This window comes from Protomyctophum bolini (genome assembly GCF_963924005.1).
Source record: "Protomyctophum bolini genome assembly, chromosome: 11".
Taxonomy (NCBI): domain Eukaryota; kingdom Metazoa; phylum Chordata; class Actinopteri; order Myctophiformes; family Myctophidae; genus Protomyctophum; species Protomyctophum bolini.
The window spans coordinates 44,979,501-44,996,850 of NC_137872.1; the positions used below are offsets into that span (position 1 = coordinate 44,979,501).

Genomic DNA, 17,350 nt, shown 5'->3' on the forward strand with positions numbered 1-17,350 from the left:
AAAAAAAGGATAATGATACATGTCAGAACAGGCCAGCTCCATGTATGCAGGCCTTTTTGGGGCGGTTTTGGACAACCGTGGGTCCGACCGACTTGACACCGTCCACTGCACCCCCTGTGGTGGTGTGGAACGCGTGTGTCAAATTTGAAGTCGGTGGGGCGAACGGTTGTCGATTTATGCGGATTACACACAGACAGACGTACAGAGACTTGATAGATAGATAGATAGATAGATAGATAGATAGATAGATAGATAGATAGATAGATAGATAGATAGATAGATAGATAGATAGATACTTTTAGAGCTACCGGGTGCGGTACTTAGTTTAGACAGTTTTTGGTTTAGACTATATTGGTTAGACCAGTCATTAGTCCTACAAGTACAACCTATCTCAAACCCTCACCCTAAACCTAACCTCCCACGGGGCAGCACACCTAAACCTAACCTTATAATAACCTATGTCTAACCAATGACTAGTCTAAACTAAGTATGCACCCCAGAGCTACCGGTAGCTATAAAAGTACAACCTTGAACCTTGACCTTGAGCATCCTCTTTGTAAGAATATTTCGTATTGTTATACAATGATGCTTTCAAATAATCTTGATGACCGTCACATTGGGGGTATACCGGAGGTGGCCACTGGGGGGCACCATAACATTGTGGGTGTCTTCAGTCTCTTCCGGTATTGCTCGCGGCTAACGTACGCAAACAAACAACATGGCGAACCACTAGCTAGGTTGCAGTGTGTTCTTTCATTCTCATGGACATTTGGACGCGTTGTGTTCACACATAGCAGAAGGTATCGCATTGTTTTTACATCTCTCGCACGGAGAAGTGCGGGCGTAGGGCGTACTTGTGCTCTACATTTCCCACTTGATAATAGGTAAGAAGTGAACTCCATGATTCCCACACAGGTCCGTCTCTGTCTTGCTAACAGTTAGCTTAGCTGCAGCCCCGAGCCATCTTAAATAGAGGAGTTACGACATTGAGGGGGCAGAAACCGAGCGCTGTTCATGGAGCCTGGAGATGGACAAGCTGGAGTTGGAAATGCATAGTTTTCAACGATGGCGGCGCAAATAAGAGCAATTTTAGGCATCTGTGCAACATGGAAACTGTTTTAAAGTATTGTACAGTGACAACTAAAGTCTCTGTAATGTTTATGTTGTACTATTACTACGAAACCATCTAAAATAAAGGGATTTAAAGCTGGGCTGTTGCCTGAGTCCAATGTATGTCTGCCTACTGTCCAGGACGGACTTGTCCCTATTTGTTGTCCCTATTCTCAATAGAAGTCTGTATGTAGAAGAGCCGCCATTGGACTGGCCCCTTGAAGTGAACGGAGTTGTCGTAACTCTGTCTTACTCTATGGCTCTGACAGTCTGACTGCATTGCTGTCACTAGCTAACGTGCTAACAGTGCTCAGCTAACCTAGATTTTTAAACTTTTGTTAATCTTATACTGGCGAAATGGCACCATTATTGGAACTATAGCTTAAGTGATTATTAAATGGCCAGTTGTTTTGTTGCAAAAGCTTGCATCCCCGCGATAGCCATAAGCTTACAAATGCACATGGATTGTTGTCTTACATAACTGATAACGATTAACTCAAACGTCATAAATGGACTGCCATGCAGTCACTGGTATAAATGTACAAGTCAGGCGTACTAAAGGGACTCGGGAGGCGTCGCACAACCTCTACTGTGTTCCTCCATAGTCATAGCTACCATGCATATCATCCCTTGTGCTAGGGTGAGTTTGTACTTGAAATGTACTGTAATTCTGCAAACTGTTAATAAATATTTCAATCAATCAATCAATCACCTTACTCTGGATAACACATCATCCAGCGAGCTCTGTGTGCACAGTGTCGCTCGTGAATATTGTCACTTCCTATTGAGACAGGGCAGTACACTGGAACATAATTAGATCCACGAGTATGCAGCTATTTTGAACTGATGAAACCCACTTTCTATTGTTTTGATTGATTGATAGAATTATTCATTAACAGTTTGCAGAATAGGCACAACTCGACACCATAAAGCATTTCACTTGTCTACAATACTGCCCAATTATCATGACTTAAGAAAAATGCTCTTTGACAAAGTACAGGTCTTTCCCTGGATAGTGATTTAGTTAAATATTTGATAACCATACATACATCCGCAATTTAAAAATGTATCCATAAAGCCTAGAACAGAAGATAAAAATGCAACTTTCGCATAGTGGCAATGATGGGCCTGGCTCATACCTACTCGTTGTTACTTCTAAGCTTTGACTTCATTGCTTTGTATTAATATCATTCACCTTGCCTAAGTTAAACAGTCATGTCTGTCTTCTGTTTATTCTCTCCTTGTTCTTTCCTCTCTCTCTCTCTCTCTCTCTCGCCGTCCACTCTAGTCTGACAATTCATCTACTAAACTGTCTCTGTACGTTGTAACAGTTATGTGTACAGTGTGTGGTATTTATTTATTTTGGTGTCAGCATGTTGGCACTGTAAGTGTAAACATTGTGTTCTTTAAAATGTGTCTGAATAATAATCCCGTAAGGCAGGGGCTCCCAACCTTTCTGATATTGCCACGGACCGGCCGGTGGCAGTTCATAAAATGTTCGCAGACCGGCATGGCTGCTAATTCCAGTTGTTTCTCATCAGGGTGAAGGAGCTGCACTGTCACCATGGGGCGACGTTCGACCTCCTCCACCAAGAGTGGAAAGTTCATGAACCCCACCGACCAGGCCAGTAAGTACAGTGATTAAAATAGGGTGCATTTTGCATCCCAAAACGCAGTTTATAGTTAAGGGACGCAATAAAACAACGACCTCTGCATCCACGGGATGCACTACTGTACTGGTTTTTATTCTCGTTTATTTTGCTAGCTTTAGTTATAATAATAATTTATTCTTTTGTTTTCTACATGAATATAACCACGTATAAAAACCCCCATCTCAAAATAGGTTGTTCCAGGGATCATCACCCAGAAGCAAAGATATGAGTTAAAAATGTTCGCTGTGAAAGAATATATATTCAAAGAATTGCACACATTTTCACGATAAAAAAGCAGATCTACAAGCTCGAGCTATGAGCTTGTATATCTGTTATTTTTCAATAGCTGAAGTTTAAAATAATAATTAAAGTGGTTAAAAGCTAAGGTGCCCATTCTGGGCGGGAACCCCTTTTGGTGTTTTAAGCATTATGCTAAACTTAAGCTATTAAAAATAGAAGATCTACAAGCTCATAGTGCGGCACCGAGTGCCAAGCTACGAGCTTGTAGATCTGAAAAAAAGAATAGTGAAAATGTGGTGCAAATCTTTGAATATACTTTCAGAGCGAACGTTTTAAACTCAAATCTTTGCTTCTGGGAGGTTCCTGGAACAACATATTTTCTGATGGGGGTCGGCGGCCAAATACAGATAATTCTGGGGGTCCTTGACATGAAAAAGGTTGAGCACCACTGACATAGAAACCTTTTTTCTCCCAGAAAACTGTTAGTATTTAGATGCCTTTTTTTTTTAAAGAAGCGGCCTCAGGTCTAGGAAGGAACTGTAAACGTATTCTTGACTTGTTAAGTTTTTACTGAGAGTGACCCGACTAGCACTGTTGGGCAACAACTTATACTTGCGTAAAGTAATCAATCAATGTTGCCATTTGTTCAATATGAAGTGCATTGGTTATGATTCATGGCATCCATAGAAATGAACGTCAACGGCCACCGCACCTCAAAGTGAGCTGGTTGTGAACATGGAAGTAGGGTTATTAGTGATTATGGCCTAATCCAGGCTTAAATAATATGATCATAGCTAATGTTTACACTGTGTGTATTCTCCAGGGAAGGAGGCCAGGAAGAGGGAGCTGAAAAAGGTATTTCTCCATTAAAGGGAATTATGAAATAGAATGGGAATTTGCCATCGTTTTTACTTCAAGAGAGGATGATGCTTTACTATTGTCCCTGTCTTTTCTCCACAGAACAAAAAGCAAAGGATGATGGTACGAGCAGCTGTGCTGAAAATGAAGGATCCAAGGCAGATCATCAAAGACATGGAGAAGCTGGATGAGATGGGTGAGGAATAGGATGCATATATACACAAATCAACACGATTAAACTAAGCTATGATGACTGTATTGACAATTTCGTCAACAGATAAAAACTAGACTAAAATGCTAGGAAGGGGACTAGTGGACAAGAGATCCAGTACAAGTAATTTTACACTTGGTTGCATGCTGAAAATAGCAGATCTACAAGCTCACAACGTGTCTCGCTGCGACACGTTGTGAGCTTGTAAAACAGCTATTTTCAGCAAGTGTAAAATCAGTCATTACGACAACATCAAGGCCCGCCAAAATACATTTTAGTCGACTAAATCAACTGTAGATGTAGTCGACTAAAATCTTATGACATTTACTCGACTAACACTAAAACATTCAAGGTGACTAAAACTAAATTAAAACTATTCAAGAGACTTGTATGACTAAACCTATAAATCTAAATTTGCTGCCAAAAACATCACTGTTCTCACCTCAAACGCTGGATTAATTCTTCAGAAGTAGTGAAACAACTTCTGCTCTATTCTCTCTACTCTCTTTTTGCCCTGTGTCAGAGTTCAACCCAGTGCAGCAGCCCCTGCTGAACGAGAAGGTGTTGAGGGACAAGAGGAAGAAGCTACGGGAGACCTTTGAGCGCATCGTGCGTCTCTACGAGAGAGAGAACCCCGACACGTACAAGGAGCTCCGCAAACTGGAGCTCGACTATGAGACCAAACGAGGCCAGCTGTCGCTCTACTTCGACTCGGTCAAGGTGTGTTTGTGTGGCCCCGGCAGACATGTGACCAGATTTGACTGAGAGCCTGCTATCGCGCAACCTCCTTAATCCAAAATGAGTTAACAGTTCTACTGTGTATTTTTGCGTAACCCGCGCTCCCTGCTATTTAATCCAGAGGATGGCTTGATTTCCGGTTTCGTCATCATAACGCGACGGCCTTGTCACCAGGTCCGGGACAAATCAGCTCTATCTTTTTAATTATTTTAAAACGGCGAAATTAAAGACATTAAATAAATAGCGGGTTTAGTGTATTAAGCAGGGGGGAACACTGGATTAAACTATTTAAAGCCCTCAAGGTGTTTTAATAGCACAGGCAGACTCTTCACATACTAGAGCATGTCTGAAATATGTGTCGGAACTGAAATCAACATGTAAATATGAAATAAATGCTTAAACGTGTTGCTAAGTGTAATGTTAGAGACCACAGAAGACATGTCAATATGAAATAAATGCTTAAACATGAAGCTAGGTGTAATGATAGAGTCGACAGAAGTGAACCTTTCAAGCCTGTTTTCTCAACTCGCTGTTTTCTGCAAGACATTACAGCCATATCTCCAAAACTGGTGGGTCAAACTGAATAACCAATATGTCAATTTGAAGCTATGCTTTCATATGACATGAAAAAAACGATAATTCAAAAAAATCCTATGACAGTCCCTCAGTCAAATGTGGCCACACATGGTTTCCTTTCTTTCTGTGCATTTGTTTGTGCACGTCCACGTTTGATGTTTGTTGTCCTACTTTTCTAGGACACGTAAATGCTAAATCTACGACACGTTCCATCTGGAACTCGGCGAAGAAACGGCATGTTTAATTGGCCGGTAGATTAAAATCGTACTCTGTACGTACGTATATAATTGGGGCATAACCCTGCAACTAGAGTTGGGTGCTGTTGTAAATGTTTTATTGACTCGCCCAATTCAGTCACGAAAGAGCACCGGATGCTTGTCGCGTTGCGGTGAGCACATTTATAACTAAGATCAAAGTAAGGCAAAATTCAAACAATTGTGTAGTGTTAACTGTAATAATCCATAACTTAATAAAAACAAATTAACTACAACTAAATAGAATTGCAGACACATTCATTTTCAGCTTTTAGTTTCCCCCTCAACAAGTTTCACTATTGTCGCTATACAGTACCTGGTGGGCCTGAAATTACGCATTAAGAAAGGTGGAAACAATGGAACCCCAAAGCAGAATAACATGCTTTGATGTAATTGTGCAAATTAGATTTTCTGAACATGGCTAAAGCTGTGCATGAAGCAACACTCAATACAGATTGAACACACATTCAATCTGTATTGAATTGTGCTACTTGTGCAGTAGTGCTGGGTCGCATTCACAGTCACACCTCTACTTTGGTACACTCGATGCGAACGGGCGGTGAAATGGCATCATTCTTGCATATTTCATTTGCTGCATTTGCCTTGTTCACTCTGGCAGTGTCAAACCACAGCAGGCAAACTCATCAGGGACCCGTTATCAATGGTCTTACTTGTGTTAAAAAAATATAGTAATAGTTAGGACTTATAGGACGTAAAGTGAGGGTAATGCAATGTGTCGTCGGGGACTTGTGTGTGTGTGTGTGTGTGTGTGTGTGCGCGCGCTTCAGCGGAGACGGGAGTGCGAATTGAATTATCCTCATTCGACCATGTCTATCCGCGGTAACGTGACATCTTTGGGGTGCGTCTCCAAAGTCCTCATACTCCTCACGTTTCATTTCCTTTATTTGATGCGATTGCATTCACACCTGCAGTTAATCGAAATCGGGTGCGCTTTGAAGCAAAGTGAAACCCCAACTTTTTTTTGTCTGAACTAGAATGCGATTGTTTGATCCGCATCAGACTTCGAATGAGCCTTCCAAACCTGCCAAGGATTATGTTTTAATCGCAGCAAAGCATTCTGGTGTGAATGCAACCGTAGTCAAAAATCATCCAAAGAAAAGCATCAGATTACATTTTTGAAGCCGTGACAAGATTGATTCACTGGTCGTCTTTGTCCAATAGTGTTTCTACATGCTTGGTTGTCTCTGTCTTCTCTTGTTGTCATAATGTTGTTTTTGTTCTTTGTTTTTCAGAATGCAGAGTCGGTGGAGGTAGACAGTATCCCATTGCCAGAGATGCCCCATGCCCCCTCCAGTATTCTTGTCCAAGATATCCCTCTTCCAGGCGCTCAGCCTCCCTCCATACTGAAGAAAAGCGCTACATTTGGGTGGGCATTAACTTGCACTGTTTTCTGTGATTTAACTAGCCTAATAAGGTATTAGTACCCATATCATGTACTTAACCCATTTTGAGCGGGAACCCCTTTTGGTGTTTTAAACATTATGTTATAATTTAGCTATTGAAAAATAGCAGATCTACAAGCTCATAGCGCACCACCAAGTGGCGCACTACGAGCTTGTAGGTCAGGTCTGCTATTTTTGAAAAATCGTGAAAATGTGGCGCAAATTTGGAATATATATTTTCTTCAGAGCTTCAGAACATTTTTAACTCAGATCTTTGCTTCTGAGGGGTTCCTGGAACAACGTATTTTCAAATGGGGGTCGGTGGCCAATTGCATATCATTTTTGGCGACCTTGACATGAAATATTGAGCACCACTGATACAGAAACATACCGTAGGTATTTCAGAAAACTGTAATTTTATCAGGCCTAAATGGGTTACTGATCAGCATTAGTTAGTTCTGTGTTTTGGTTATTGACTACGACTACGTAGTTCTTCTTTTAACACATTGAGTACGCCAACGTGCATCAAAATAAAGGCCCGTATAGTGCCAGAGTAGTCTGATCGCTTTTACTCTGAAAGCCATGAACCGGAAATACCTTCTTAAAAAAGTTGACTTGACAAAGTGAGCTCATAATCCCCGATCATCTTAATATATTTATATAAACTCCAAAAAGCGTTCATATTTTGCGGGAGAGACGGATGAGGAGCAGAAATGCAGCGCCAGCATATCGATCCATTCATCACCACGGAGAGCGCCCTGGATGAGGAGATACGAGTCATTCTTTCCGCCGCGCTAACATGGGAGTCAATGACAAGCTAATACTTGCACAGAGCGTTAGCATACGGCAAGCGAAAAGCGAAATGCCAAAAAAAAAAATAGGAATAATTCTGATTATTATTATCTCGCCCCGCGTCGTTTGGACGTCGCTAGGACGTCCACAGACGTCCTATGTACTACTCGTTTCTGATCCTTATGACGTTTCCAGACGTATTTTGTACAGAATGTGTTAAATGCGTATGGACCTTGAGCTCCCTGTACATTCTTTAGAGTTTAGAATGATTCTGATGATACTCTTCCATTCAAAGGGCATGTCACATTCGGGGAAAGAAAATACCCGGTCTACAAGCTCAGGGTTAGGGTTGGGGGACAGCGGTCAATTAAATAAGTAGGGTTTAACCCGTTTAGAAAATGTCGCGGAAATCTTTAAATATATATTATTTAGCAAACGTTTTTAACGCATATTTGCTTCTGGCCGTCCCTGGAACAAAATATTTTGAGATGGGGTCGGCACCAAGTCTCTGTAAGTACGTCTGTAATCCACATAACTCGAGAATGGTTCGCCCCAACGAATTCTGATTAGACACGCGCGTTCCACACCGCCACAGTGCAGTGTCTAGAACCGCTGCAAAAGGGCTCTGGACAGGGCCCCTGCCCAGGCTCCATATATGGAGCTGGCCTGTCACAACACTCCATATTTGGGCATGACACAGAACTCCATTATAGGAATAAAGGGACACAGAGAGACGGATACAGAAATCTCCATATATGGACATAAAAGGGACAAAGACAGATGTGTGGAACGGGTACTCTGACACGGGTATAGAGGGTATGCGCGTGACATCATCATCAAACCCGGACGTTATGCGGGAGCGCCTACTAAGTGGCAAAAAAACGACTTTCTGGCATCGACAGCCCATACATCCAAACAGAAAAGTCCAAAATGATTGCATTGCGACGTTAAACAATGTTAAGCTCACTTTGCCACTCGATTTGCCATTCACTTTATGCATGCGCATACCCTCTATTGCATAGCCGTGTGGGGAAGCATGGATCTCCAACTTCCATCGTTACCGACTCGGTGCTCTACAGCCGGTCACCGGTCTAGTATAATATGATTGTAGGGCTCAAAAAAGGTTTGAGGTTTTGAAAACAGACATTTGTAGAATCATCCTCGGCTCTTATATGGGGTAAGTGCATGGCTTACCTTTTCTACATTTCTATTGCACTCATATCCATTCTATTGCACTCCCTCTCTCAGTAAGGGAGCCCTGTCATCGGGGCCAGTGTCTGCAGCAGTGGCAGGCGTCCCTCGCTTGCCTCCAGGAAAGAAGCCCCCCGGGCCCCCACCAGGCCCCCCTCCACCACAGGTCTTGGCTCTCTATGGCATCCCAGCTCGACGCGCTCACGGCACCGACACGGGTAAAGCCAGCAACATCACTCAGCACTTTGACTTGGTTGGTTGCTCTCTAGGGTAGTGGTTCGCAACCAGTGGTCCTTGAGAGGGTTCCGGGTGGTCCCCAGCTGAATGAACCAAATGGGCCCTTCGAGATCTTAACTCTTGAGAGCGTAAAATGAAACCAAATGGACCCTTCTCTTGAGAGCGTAAAATGAAACCAAATGGACCCTTCCCTTGACATCGTCATCAAATCAAACCCGGACGTTTCATTTCACGCTCTCAAGAGTTAAATTATTGTTGCACATCTGCATTGCTTCACAAGAAGGCTACACAATTCAACGTTTGCCTGTTATCTCGCCTAATGGTACCAACCTCAATACAGAATGGAATTATGGACAAAATCTTGTCCAACGACGACAAAATATTCGTTGGTTTTAGATCCGAGAGGCTACAGTAAATGTCATCAGATGGTGGTCTGTGGCTCAAATACCCAATGCACAATGGGCCTTGATATGAAAAGGGTTGAAAACCACTGCTCTGGAGTTGGTGAACACTGTACGTGCAAGCATACAGTACATGCAATTTTCAAACACGCACATACAAAGCTAATTTAGTTCACCCATTGTGCTTCTGATCTATATAAACCCTGTGTCTCTCCGCTGCCTGGGACAGAGCCCTCCGTCCCTGGCTTGGATTCGGCCATGGACCTGGGCAGGGAGAGGGACAGCGGCAGTGAGAGCGAGGGCGACGACGGGGACGAAGACGACAGCGACTCGGAGGAGGACAGCGAGGGAGAGAGGGAGGTGGCCGGAGACGGAGACATCAGGAGGATGATCGTGGAGCGGCCCGACGACGAGAGGGCAAGAGAGGAGGAGAGAGAGAGAGCCGACAGAGGTGAGAGACTCCTTGAGAAACGTCTGAAGATTGCTTTTATTTTTTGCCCATTCTCGGCGGGAACCCCTTTTGGTGTTTTAAGCATTATATGTTGTGCTTTAGCTATTGAAAAATAGCACATCTACAAGCTCATAGCGACTTTTTGAAAAGTCGTGAAAATGTGGCACAAATCTTTGAATGTATATTCTTTCAGAGCGAATGTTTTTTAACTCAAATCTTTGCTTCTGGGCGTTCTCTGGAACAACTTATGTTCAGATGGGGGTCGACGGCCAATTACATATAATTCTGGGGGTCCTTGACATGAAAAAGGTTGAGCACTGCTGATATAAAAACATAGGTTTTTCAGAAATCTGTCATGATTTAGAAGACATTTGTAGAATCGAGCTCAGGTCTAAATGGGTTAGAGATGCACGATATAATCGGTAGCGTATCGAAATCGGCCATGAAAATACCATATCGGTATCGATGGGTCTAAAGATTATGCAGATTATTTTCACCGATATTGATGTATCGCAATAATAATGTGACCGTCAATGGCTAAATTCTACATTTAATTTGTGTACTCTCATTCAGTAGCGAAAACAGACACTTACAAAAGAGTAAATATGTATTGATTGAATACTTTTAACAGGCCTGACCCCTATAGGCTATCTAGGGCCTAGGCTTGCTTTCCATTGTGATCCTCTGTATAATATCGGGAAACTGTCCGAATCTGTATCGGAAAATATGAACAGATATAATGATCCGATATCGGTCATAGTTTCATAATCGTTCATGCATCCCTACTTTTATTACATAATGCTCACATCATCATGGAAACTTTGGAGATCTGTACGTTAAACAAATGAATTAATTTTGGTGTATTATAGAGACTGGCTTCTGGTTGTCTCCGTTCAGACATGAATGGTAATGTATATCACAAATGTGAATAGAGGAGGACAGTCCCAGCATAGATGTGTGAATTCCAAGTCCTCAACTCGAAAGGTCATAATATTTGTGTCATGAAGTAGCTATCAATTAACATTTTCTAAAGTGTAGGAACTTGATTATAAGTCTATCATAGCAGCAACTAATCTTCCTGGGGTCCACACAGAACATGAAAAAATGACATTCGACATGAATGACATAACAGGACAATGATATATAAATACAATAAATAAAATTGACAAATAATTTCATCATCCACTTTCTGATTCCCCATTTTCTTGGAAGAAAAACAAAACAAAACAACAGCATAATTATATCTACCTCAGTTACATATTAACCTTCCATTATCCTAGGGTAGAAAACAAAAGTAGAGATACAAATTGAAAATATAATCCTGATCATGACTCACACAAGTGTGCGTGCGCACACAGGATATATCTATCTATTCATGCAAATCTCACACTTCCCATCTGGTGTTTAAGTGCTATGAATCCGTATATATATATATATATATATATATTTGTTCTGGTGACATCATGTCGACAAAATAACGAGGTTTCTGTTCTCGCAATGAACCATTATTTGATCAACGTTTATTTTTCCCTTGCAGGCCGCAGCGTGCGTTTCGCTGACATGCCCCCGCCAGCGGCACCCCAGATGGGCCCAGACGGACGGAAGAAGAAGAAGAGGCTTGTGAAGAAGACGAAGGCCATCACGCCTCTACAGGCCATGATGCTTAGGATGGCAGGTATACTGTGCAGTGTTGTTTTGGTCGACTAAAAACCGAGACGAAAAATGTTCGTCGACTACCTTTTTTTCACTGACGAAAGCTAAATGGAAACTAAAAGAAAACTAAGCTATGGTGACTTAAAAAACTAAAATGATAGGAAGGGACTAGTGGACAAGAGATCCACTATAAGTCATTTTGCACTTGGTTGCATGCTGAAAATAGCAGATCTACAAGCTCCTTTCAGCCAGTTTAACGCTTCGTGTGCCCACACAACACTTTCAAAATAGTGACCCAGGGTGCCCAATGTTATTTTTGTCATTTATTTAAAAAATATATGAAAATCAAAAAAATAATGAAGTTCATTCAAGTATATTAAGTTTAATTCCAAAGACTGACTAAACTAAAATTGAGTTGCCAAAAACAACACTAGTACTGTGGTTCACTTTTGTTGTCATCGGGTAGCAATCAGATGATTAGTAACCACATTTGCTAAAAACCTCTACAAAAGTGCTTTTTTTTCTTTCGTATGCCTGGCAGTGTATCGACATGCGTATCGAATCGCTCTCAGTGATGGAGATCCACATCCCTACTATTTGTATTTTCACAGAAAAACTAGGACTAGATAGTAGATAGTATTAGATAGTAATAATAATACATCAACTTTATATAGCACTTTTCTGGGCACTCAAAGTCGCTTTACAAAACGACAAATAAAGATACCTCATTCCCGTTACTAGTTACTACTTTATTAGTCAGAAGTAGAGACATCCCGATACTGTATTGGTATCGGCCCTTATTTGGTCATATCGGGTCATATCGGTATCGGCGAATATGCCAGTCTAACCACCGACCAGACACTGGGGTAACGCGTTGACACTATGGCAGGGAAAACTAATTTTGGGGCATGTGGAGTTTGCTTTCGAGTTGCCCAAACGGCAAGTGCACATTTGAGTGAGGAGTCTGCTATAAACGCAACACGAGATATAAAGCTAGATATCTATAAACACTATTCCCGGTTGGTGTCCTTCAAATTAAGATATTTCTTCTTTTTGTATTATAAATATTATTCTCTGATATCGACTAACACAGAAAAACAGAAGAGTGGTTACCACATCAGTCATAAACGCACCCTAAACGCAATGTATGAATCTGTCTTTCAGGTCAGTCCATTCCAGAAGAGGACGAGGAAGAGGAGGAGGTGGAGGAAGAGTACACGGACGAATCGGACGACTCGGACATCGAGGACAGAGGACCTCCCGGGGACAACCAGTCTCACCTGATGCCCAATCAGCGGCTCCCGCCTCCCGCCGGGCCAATGGGAGGGCCGCAGGGGCCTCCACATTTACAAGGTCCACCAATGGGAGGCCCGCCGCCACCACTGGGCCCACCCCCGGCTCCTCCAATGAGACCTCCGGGTCCACCTTCGGGCCCGCCTCCCGGACCCCCACCTGGTGAGTCAGTGGTGATCAGTGTTGATTTTGTCGGCTAAAACTTTTGACTACCTTTATTTATCACTGAGGAAAACTCAATAAGAAACATAGGCTTTTCAAAAAAGTAAGAAGATCATATATTTTCCCCATATCATACTCAGGTGCTCCGCCGTTCTTGAGACCTCCTGGCATGCCTGGCGGTCTCAGGGGTCCCATGCCACGTCTCCTTCCCCCCGGACCCCCACCCGGACGGCCCCCAGGCCCTCCTCCTGGTCCCCCTCCTGGCCTCCCGCCCGGCCCCCCACCACGCGGACCCCCTCCCAGGCTACCGCCGCCGGCACCACCAGGTATTATACACGTGTGTGTGTGTGTGTGTGCCTTTTATTTTGTGTGTGTGTGTGTGTGTGTGTGTGTGTGTGTGTGTGTTCTGCATTTGGTGGAGAACATGACCTTTGTCAGATGTTGGACCATAGTCAAGACATACACTTATTTTACACAAAATGTTGCCTTATACTATACATCAAACATAAGGCACGTTGGGCTATATCCTCGGGCGGCTGTGGCTCAGGAGGTAGAGCAGGTCGTCCAATGATCCCTGGGTCGGCGGTTCGAATCCCGGCTCCTCCTCCCGTCCACATGTCAAAGTGTCCTTGGGCAAGACACTAAACCCTACATTGCCTCCAATGAGTCGGTCGGTGTGATCTCGCCATCATTGGTGTGTGAATGTGGAAAGTGAGGACGCTGGCGTCGACTGTTCGCCGCTTCACCTCCCAATGTTTGAATGAATGAACCATTGTAAAGTGCTTTGAGCACTTGGAAAAGCGCTATAAAAATGCAATTCATTAAATGCAATTCATTATTATCTTGTTTGCCATTTTTGGACTATTTAAAGTCAAAAAAGTAGATCGGCTAATTGAACTGAAAAATATTTTTTGATGAAGGGATAAGGGTGGCGAGGGATGGAGCCCAATTAGGTTTCAACTCCATGGAAAGGTTTTCCAGTGTCTTGATGGAACATTCATTCAATGCCAAATCCCGTCTTGTGTTGCGTTTTTTCTTTTCCAGGCCTCCCTCCTCCTCCAAGAGCCGGAGGGCCCCCGCGGCCCATGGCCCCACCCCTCGCCCTCTTCCCCCCGCCCCTCAACTCCAACGTGCTCAGCGCGCCGCCCAGCATCGTGCAGCGGCAGAAGGGCTCGGGCGCCGGCGGCCAGGAGGGCTCCCAGCAGCAGCAGCCCAGCATGCCGCCGCCGCCCGCCGGCATGCAGATGCCCATGCGTCCCGGGGTCATGCAGATGCCCCCGCCGCCGGGCACCGGCGCCCACCCTGCGCCGCCGGGCGCCAATCCCGGCGGGAACCCCGGTGGCGGCCACCACCACGCGGCGGCCACCATCGAGAAACGAGCCAACATCACCTCGGTGGCGGCCGCGGGAAGTCTGGCCGGTCTGGCGGCGGGGGGCGGCGGCGGCGGGGCGGGGGGTGCCACCATCTCCGCGAAGCCTCAGATCATCAACCCCAAGGCGGAGGTCACCCGCTTTGTGCCCACGGCGCTGAGGGTGCGTCGGGACAAGAGCGGGCCGGGGCCCGCCGGGGATAAAGCAGGGGGAGGACGCAGGGGGGATCATGACAGCATGGGGCATAAGCAGCACGCGGCCGCGGCAGCAGCGGCGGCTGCCGCCGCCAACCCGACGCAGATGGGCGCCGTGCCTCAGCCCAACATGAAGACTAAGGATCAGATGTATGAAGCCTTTATGAGGGAGATGGAGGGACTCCTGTGAGACTGCTGAGAGGAGGAGCGTAGGTTTGGAGCGGTAACACAAAAGGTGGATTATTATCAAGCACCCCTGTTAGCCCATTTCGACCTGAGAAAGATTCTACAAATGTCTTCTAAATCCTGACGGTTGTCTGAAAAACCATGTTTCTATGTCAGTGGTTCTCAGACTATTTCATGTCAAGGGCCCCTAGAATTACATGTATTTGGCCGCCGACCCCCATCTGAAAATATGTAGTTCCACGGACCCTCCAGACGCAAAGCTTTGAGTTAAAAACGTTCGCTCTGAAAACTGAAAGTTTGTAGCACTATGATCTGCTATTTTTCAACAGCTAAAGCATAACATAATACTTCAATCACCAACAGGGGTTCCTGCCCAAAATGGGTTAAGCAGACATATACACTCTCGGGGTTTGTCACACCACAGGATAATTTGTTATAAAGTACCACCCATCCAAATTTGTCAAGGTATTTTCAAAATGCTCTGAATGCTGGGGGGGGGGGGGGTGTCTGCTGAAGGCACTGAAACAGGCCACATTTCAATGGGTATCGTCCTCACCAATCTGATCTGTTTTCTATCAAATACAAATTGGAGCTAGAGAAGTGTGTGTGTGTGTGTGTGTGTGTGTGTGTGTGTGTGTGTGTGTGTGTGTGTGTGTGTGTGTGTGTGTGTGTGTGTGTGTGTGTGTGTGTGTGTGTGTGTGTGTGTGTGTGTGTGTCACTGAGGAACATGCTGGTGTGTCCTACTGATCACTCACTGGATGACTTCAGTAGGCTATGTTAATGAATCATGATTTAGCCCCCCCCCCCCCCATAAACGGTGTAAATGTCCTAACTCCACTTCTTACATGCGTGGTCATCTAAGTTCGACATGTTCTGTGTTGTAAATCAGCGTTCAAATCGGTCACATTCTCCCCATGGTTGGTTTGCAAGATAAAGTTTAGTTTGAGTCGGATGGATAGATGCCGTTTGTCTGTGGATAACATTTGTTAAATCTGATGAGATGTGTGCTATTGGAATAGGCTTTTACATCAAGCAGCTAAAGGTGAAAAATGTGTAATGCTGTAAAAAACTAAAACAGGAATTGTAATAAGAGATAACGATGCCCCCCTCCCTCCATGTTTTTATATTTGTTTGTTTCTTCATCAAAGTAGAATGTTATTTTTTGTTCCAACCAACTGTAGGCCTACATGTACGTTGCTTTGGCTTTACCAGACAGCAATTCTGTTTTTTTTTATGACAGTCAAAATGTTTCTTGTATTGTTGATATCTGAAAGCGCTTCAACTTCAAACAAAGATGTGGAATGTGTGTCAATGTGAAATGGAGACTACACAAATATACATGTCTGAAGCTGTTTGGTCTGAAACTAAATAAATACTTGAAAAACAAAGGCTTATCTTAATTATTTCAAAGTGAATTAAAAACAAGTTCCCTCAATGGAAATTGTGTCGGTACTGCAGGTTTAGTTGCAAAATACTAAAATGCCTAACCTCACCAGGCTTAATTTCTTTCTTCTAAAGGCCTAAGTAACTATTGTCCCAAATATAAGATATGAGATTATAAAACGACCCCCATTTTTCAAGACTCATTTGTGGAAAGATGACCTTGAATGACAAATAATCTAGTCCCCGAAAATAATACGACGCCGCTTTTTAGGATATTTCCTTTTTTTATATTTTTATCCCATGATTTTGTAACCCATTTTTCACCCCTGTGTCAATCATCTAATGTGATTCTGGGCTCTACACACCCTCTACCAACCTAGTCCCCATATATGGGGGACAAGGGGAGAGCAACGGACTTGAACTCATGCTTCCTTCATGCCTGAGTGTCCAAGTTGCTCCTTTACACCTGACGGGAGTTTCCCTGGTTGGACGTAGCGTGTGGAAGGAACACGTTATTCCAACCAGTTCCGTTCCCCTCCATCAGGTGCCCTGGCTGGCCAGGGGGAGGCAGTTTAGTGACCTGGATTACTGCATGTTTTTTTGTGAGGGTACCTACCCTAGGGGACACGGGGAGAACATGCAAACTCCACACAGAAAGGCCCATTCGCCAACCCCGCCTTCGGGTATGGTATGGGCACTGATGACACGGAGGAGGAAACACGCCGCCAGCACCCACAGCGTCCCGAGCAGGAATCGAAACCAGGACCTTCTAGCTGTGAGGCGACAGCACTACCAACTGTGCCACCGGCCCACCGTGCCCCTTTTTAGGATATTTCCATTGGAAATAAAACTTATATTCAGCCAATAGTGTATTATGTTTTACCAAAATACAAAACCAACATTTTTAAACTCAAAATTGGCGGTGAAAGCAGCAGGAAATATACAAGAATAATCAGAAGAGATACAGTACTGATTTAACTGTATGGCAAATATAG

The 17,350-nt window shown here is 43.9% G+C and overlaps 1 protein-coding gene across 1 annotated transcript; it reads left to right on the plus strand.

The window, feature by feature from the left end:
- The first annotated feature begins 712 nt into the window (after positions 1-712).
- wbp11 (WW domain binding protein 11) lies at positions 713-15,779 on the plus strand. Its single transcript, XM_080775283.1, has 12 exons — positions 713-884; positions 2,652-2,738; positions 3,826-3,857; positions 3,963-4,056; positions 4,595-4,791; positions 6,893-7,026; positions 9,083-9,243; positions 9,893-10,114; positions 11,652-11,789; positions 12,932-13,222; positions 13,363-13,548; positions 14,267-15,779. The coding sequence occupies exons 2-12, from the start codon at positions 2,675-2,677 to the stop codon at positions 14,974-14,976; spliced, it is 2,229 nt and encodes a 742-aa protein (XP_080631409.1). The 5' UTR covers positions 713-884; positions 2,652-2,674; the 3' UTR covers positions 14,977-15,779.
- Positions 15,780-17,350: the final 1,571 nt, after the last annotated feature.

Coding starts and splice junctions, on each gene's coding strand:
- wbp11 (XM_080775283.1), top strand. CDS start 2,675: ATGGGGCGACGTTCGACCTCCTCCACCAAGAGTGGAAAGTTCATGAAC. Junction 13,223..13,362: donor GCCTCCCGGACCCCCACCTG/GTGAGTCAGTGG, acceptor TATCATACTCAG/GTGCTCCGCCGTTCTTGAGA. Junction 13,549..14,266: donor ACCGCCGCCGGCACCACCAG/GTATTATACACG, acceptor TTTCTTTTCCAG/GCCTCCCTCCTCCTCCAAGA.